Raw genomic sequence first — 6,653 nt, forward strand, 5'->3', positions numbered from 1 at the left:
AAATGAGAAAAAAATTTTGCCTCACGAATATGTACACATTGAGCTTGAAAATCCGTAAAATGCCGAATGCCTTTCGGGACGATTTCTCATCGTGCAGTGAGAAGGACATGTTTGAGGAGACCCAGATATCCAGATCATTTTTGGCGTGTAACCTCATGAAGTTTTCTGTCCTTTCTCACCATGCATAACAAAGGCATTCGCTGCGTCTCCTCCAGATGACATATCGACGTACCTTTCGTCATTCAGAGGAAGGTGCCAGTCCAACGATTCCTGCTTTGCACCGTGTACGTCCACTTGGAGGGCACCGACATTAGAACTCCAGGATTTCGAGTCGCCCGCAAAAAGTAGACATGCACTTGCAAGAACATCTGGAAATTTGTTGACGTAGATCAGAAGCAACGGTGGACCTAAGACGGAGCCTCGCGGAACTCCAATGGAGACCGGCGCTGGAGAAGAGTAGGTCGAGCTTATTCGCACTCGGAATGATCTGTCTGGTGGGAACTCCTTGATCCAGTGAAGGATTTTTCCTTGAATCCAGTAAGATCCCAGTTTGTTGAGCAGCGGGACGTGTAGGGCCTTATCAAATGCTTTCGAATAAAATGGCATCCGATATGAGTCCTTTGTCCATGGCTTGGGTTAAGCTGTCCATGAATACGAGCATCTTAGCCATGCAACAACTGTTTGTGAGAAATCGGCGTTGAGCTGGAGATATCAAGATGGTAGAAGTAAGGTCATCTAGAATAGCTCGTTCCAGAATGCGTCTCATCACCTTGCACGGCACGCAAGTGGGGCTTATAGGCCTGTAGCTGCCATACGATATTCGGCACCAATTTTGTAGATTGGCATGAAAATCGCCCCCTTCCAAGCATAGGGAAGGCGGCCTCCGACCCTGCTGTCTCAGCAACACTTGTGGGTCGCCAAAGTTTCAATGCACACTGTGATTCTGAATTTCTGCTATCAGTTGTCCGTACTGCATAGTACCTCGCTTCACCATCCCCACTTACGCTTTCCGTGGCCATACGCTCAACAGCTCAGGGCCATGAAGCCCCATCGACGGTTTTGGGCTTTAGTTCAAATTGGCCGGCCATGTCGTTGCAGTTCTGATGCCTCTCCGGATCCACTATCCTCGCTCCACACTTCCTGCAGTTTGAATTTTTTCGTCACGTTCCAAGCCACTTTCAAATACCAAAGATCAGATTTTGTGTCACTTGATATTTTCTCCGTAGGAAATAAAGAGCCCTTGTAACTTTGGATCCACACCCATGCCACCTCAGGTGTGATGAGTCTGCTTCATTATTGCCCACAATTTAAGTCACCGTTCCCTTTCTTATTATTCACAATCCCCATCAGTCATGCTCTTATTCTGACTGTAATACTGTGGTGATGCCTGACGGTACATTAACTGCATGTTGAAAACTGTTATTATTATTATTATCATTATTATTACTGTTATTATTATTCAGCGGCGAAATTCCATGTAGTAGGAATTGAGGGAAAGGCATCATGATGGAGACGAAGATGAAAATGTTGGCCACATTCGGGAAGTTCTGGCAATTGTTGCCTCGGTTAAATATGAGCCCAACATAGGTCGCATCTGCCTGCTGGAACGGGTAGAAGACAACTACCTTCTTGCCCACCGTATGCGCATGTTCGTCAATACGTCAGGCGTTTTTACCTCGGGCAACTGTACTCCCCTCGTCGATCGCGTTGCTGCATACGGCGATTGACTTGGTGGATCAGGAAAAGCCATGCCGACTTCGGTGGCGTATTCATCTCGTTTTCTTGTACTTGGTGTGTTTCGCTGCCTGATGCTTCTTAACTTGCTTCGAAGAATACCTGGCAAAAATGAGCACCAATCCAGTTTTGTTCATCAGGTGGCCTTTGAAGACACATCCAGGTGAATAACCTCATAAATTAGAGATACACTTGATTTTCCCATGAAGGCCTACTGGATGTGCAAATGAGTTTACTTGTGAAGTTTTATTTACTTCTGACAATTCACAACGTATCTGATTCCGATATAGTGCTGGCATCTAAAGCACTCCAAAGCCATTTGGCTTGCCTATTCGCCAGCGTTCTTACTACCCAATTTCCATGCATTTTTTCAAATAAATTAGAAGATTTGTAGTAGTATAAAGAGTCCGCTGGATTTTCGTCGCCCTGGTCGTGCCTTTTCGATACTACAAATGTCTTGCCTCGAACTGTTAAACACGACTGAAGTTGTATGACCATCAATAATGGTATTCCACTGCCTAAATGATGGTCGAAAATACAAAAACAAATTTCCGTTTACTGAAAAATACTGCTCCACCAAATTACTGGAGTACGTCCGTCTAGGTGTTTGTTATCTCGGCTCCCATCTTCTACTCGCCAATGTATCGTGAAGTATATTCCATTTTGTAGCGTGCAGTGTGTTTTACATTCACACAAATTATCACGCACACAATTTTGGGAATCGTTCCAGAATCTTCTCCGAAGCTATTGGGGAAACTGCTCACTTTAGATGGTTTGATTCTTACGACAAATGTCGAAGCACTTGTTTTAGGGAATTTTCAGTCCTTACAAATGTGCAGATCACAGCCGGCGAGATCAGCCAACGAACCAGTTTGACGGAGTGGGCTATAGAATTCCAACTCCAGACACATTGTTCGTGAATAAGAGGATTGCTCGTTTGGATGTCGCTGCAGTTGACGGCGCGTCGAAGCGACAAAGCTTGATCCGACAAAATATCTTGAATATTAGTAACTTGTAAACACCTGAGGCAATATATTCACTTATCCCTACCATTTTGTTTATTGGATGAGTCGAGATTTGTGTCCTGTCGTTGGCATTTTTTGCATTTTTGCCCCTGCCAGTGCAAATATGAGGACACTCCACCGATTTCCTTATCTAGAACACAGATCGTTTGACCTTACGAGAAAATACGCGCGTGACTTACCCACCCATCAAATCACTAATTTGCAACCGGGTTCCACATGCTGTCACATTAATTGTTCGCCTTTCAGTACAAATCATCACGCCCCAATGCAGGCCTGTTCCGTTTAACCGTTCACAAGCTGGCGTCGTGAATTCCGTACTAGTCGTTCGACGAACCGTTCGACAGAATACTTGCAAGATCACAGTCTGCTTTCTGTGAGCGTTTCACACGCCAGAACAGCCAGTCAATGTTTGTTGCGCTAGAAGAAGGTGTCAGGCTTCCTAGGCCAATGTTCACCGTCCATTATCTCCTTACAGTGTAGCCGAATGCGTTTACCACATTTGAACGCTTATGTTCACCAATGACGATTTGTTCAGGCTTGTCAAACTGAGAAGAAAATTTAATCAATTCATGGATGGCACACTAAGCTGCCCTAGGTAACACTAGTATTCTATTCTACGCATGACGCACAAGTGAAAGCCAGCCACGGGATCCATCCCAAAACTACTCCGAGAACGGATGATGCTGATGAATAAAAGTTCGGTTTAAACCTAAACACAACTGCCAGGATAATCACAACCTTAAGTTCACATAAAAACAAATTATATTAGACGATCTCATATATTGAAACAAGTTATTCAAGATCCGCATTATGTCTTTCCGCCAAATGCGCTTCTAGTTCAGTTAAGGTGATGAATGTTTTTCTGCAATGTTCACATTTGTGGAAGCTATCCCTTCCATGCACCCTTCTCAGATGCCTGAAATAATTCCCCTTCTGAGCAAATATATGGCGACATAACTCGCCCGTGTGCTGCGCGTAGTTCTCATGTATGGTTACTGCATGACGGCGTAGAGTGTTACTTACTTTGAACGTTTTATCACATTCCGGACACAAATAGCCGATATGTATGAATTCGCGAAGCTCTCCCGTTGATTTTCCAGCAGTTACTTCAGTTTGCGCTGAATGAGTCATTCTCTGGTGACGACGGAGATTGTGGAAGTACTTGTATGATGTCTTGCATATGTGGCACGAAAAATCACGTCCGTTGAAATGTATCTTCGAATGACGTTGCAACAGTGACAAGAAGGGGAATGATTTGCCGCGAACGGTTGTTTCCTCCGGAACTATCGAGGCGTCAAAGTTTCTCGGGTTTGCAGGTGGGTTTCGCGGATTTTGTGGTGGGCAACCCAATTATTCGCGATTTGATGTTCCGTATACATGGGTATCATCTCCTGGTGGATTGACAGATGCTTCTTCAATGTGCGTGGAAAATGCTTGTGGAGAACGATACAAGTAGAAATGTAGTTATATACACATGTCATAGGATACACTCGTCTCTCAAAATGAATGCAAACGGATTCGACATTGCAATTTAAGTCACATGTAAGTTAACTCGACGTATATGGCGTCTTCGCTGCTTAGGGCCTTAACTTGCATTTAATCAACCCGGTGGAGGCATGACGTTTGTCTAATATTCATTTACTCTGATCGGTGTTTGAGCTAACAGCCAACAACTGATCACCTCTTACTTTTTGCGTGGCCAAAGATTACTAGTTACCATGAGAATACTAACTGTGGCAGATGCATTCACCCCCACTGCAGAATAATGAAAATGTTGACGCTAGTTCATTGGAATTTAGGACATGAACCATGCGAACGCAGTGAATGTGGTGCCTATTTGATCTTGAAGTGACGAAAAATCCTTTAACGCGCTATGATAAATAAACCGGATTCATCCAAGAACAATTCAGACAAACACGCAACATAATTGTCCACTTACAGACAGGAACGTACTCCCCAATCAGGGTGTCGAGTCGCGTAACTGAATCAGAAGAAAGTTATATGGACCCGTAGACTGCGAACATACGCCATACTCGACAAGTGAAATGTTGAAACGTCCACAGTCAAAGTGCTAAGTTAGTAAGTCCGATACGGGTGTTATGTGTTATCAAACAAAAAGTAATTCTTCTTACCTGGTCCACGGCAGACAAAACCAAGCTAGAACTTACGGCGATTCTGACCGAGCGACATGTTCACCATGCCCAAAAGTAGAAGCACCAAAACCGGAAGTCTCATTTCAGTGAAAGTCCGTTGCAAGTTCACAGCACTAATGTGCTTCCACTTTTAATGAGACTTCAGTTAATAGCGTTTTTGCCACATATAAGCGTGCGGATGTAATTGGCGGTTTAAGGGAAGCAAAACGACGCAGCCTGAACTAATTTGAACAATTCATTCTGGCAGATAATCCTCGGTGTTCATTTGCGATCCACACTTTACACACGGTAGTTACAAAGGGACGAAATGATATTTAGACCAATATTTTGAGTGTCATCGTTAATGAGACACTGGCAGCGCAATCAAGGCAGTACAGGCATATGCGCAAATGAGAGGGAATAAAATGGACTTGAAAGGATAATATTATCGGAGTTAACAAATACCAAATATGGGTAGACACAGTTTGGGGGACGGAGTTTAAGTAACTGATGTTACTTCGTATGTGTGTTGCCACCGAACACACAGGACATTTTTTCCTGCCATTTTGTAAGACAGTGCATTCCATTTTACCGCTGTCCGCCGTCACACTACTTTCTCATTTACAGGTCGCTTGTATTCCACCGACTTCCATTTACCTCCGTTAAGTTGGCCTCACTGACTAACCTAATTTGCAGCTCTTTGAGTGCATTACGCGGCCTCTAGAGCTGAGTCTTATTTGCTGTTTTCGACCCACCATCGTCTTGAATTAATATAGACGTCCGATTGGCGGCCGGTAACGACAAACGGACCTTGCCATCAACCGTCCAGTTAGCAGAACCCCAGTACATTGCTTCCAGAATTCTGAAGATTCTCCCAATCAATTCTGTTGTATGTTTATCTGAAGTGTTCTGGGATGAATAGAATGCAGATTAAGCATATCGCATTACTAGTTTTTTGTCGCTTCAAGATCAAATAGGCACCAAATTCACTACGTTCTCTTAGTTCATGTTTGATACCACAAATCTGCACAAGCCTATTTCAAAGCTGACCTATTGAATATGGTAGACGGGGTTTGTCTCTCCTAGATCTGGTGGATTTATGTGAGTCTGACCTAAGATGGCGCGAATCGGTCAGCAATGCTGATACCCAAAATCCCGAACCAACTGGTTACCATTTCGGTCCTCATCCATACATGGGGATATTGTTTTCCCCTTAGTACGTCTAATAGTGCCAGGCTAACCTGACAGTTCTCTGATGATATTTGGTTATCTCTTAACAACATTGAGTTCTGTTGTGATAACCATGTCAGACGCTTAGGTGTTGCGCACCTTCTTAGCGCTGCGTTATTTCATGGGCGTTTGGATCAGTCCGCGCCTTCTAATACATGTGATAGCGAGCGCCTGGTAGAAATTATTTTACGAAATTTTAGTAACCCATGCGCCTCCTAAAGAGTGAAGTTGTAAACGGTCTCTCATGAAAATGACCGCCTAACCGGTACAATATGCAAAACAAAGTCCTCGGTCAACCGACCTCAGTGACAGTCTCCACGCAATCTAGGATATTCCCATTACGCTTCGGAAGTAGACCCGCCCATCTGAATCTTTTTGCACCGATCAGCTAGATTGCCGGATTTATCCGAAGGCGGGCGTCGGCATTCTGTAGCCATTTTGCCTGAAATTTCGCTGGCATTCATGGTTTCAACGAGGTGTGTGGAAATGTGAGGCTGCTGTGATAGAAATGTGATTAAACAATTACCTTATA

At 44.0% G+C, this 6,653-nt stretch overlaps 1 protein-coding gene across 1 annotated transcript in view; it reads right to left on the reverse strand.

The window, feature by feature from the left end:
- Window positions 1–2,552: 2,552 nt before the first annotated feature.
- The window catches only part of T265_11887 (hypothetical protein), a gene marked incomplete at both ends in the record, with an annotated part of 25,092 nt that continues 20,991 nt past the window's right edge, over window positions 2,553–6,653 (reverse strand). Inside the window, one exon of the mRNA XM_009178701.1 lies at window positions 2,553–2,730. Coding sequence (XP_009176965.1) covers window positions 2,553–2,730 — 178 coding nt within the window. The remainder of the gene's footprint in view (window positions 2,731–6,653) is intronic.

Source organism: Opisthorchis viverrini (genome assembly GCF_000715545.1).
Source record: "Opisthorchis viverrini unplaced genomic scaffold opera_v5_649, whole genome shotgun sequence".
NCBI classification, from domain to species: domain Eukaryota; kingdom Metazoa; phylum Platyhelminthes; class Trematoda; order Opisthorchiida; family Opisthorchiidae; genus Opisthorchis; species Opisthorchis viverrini.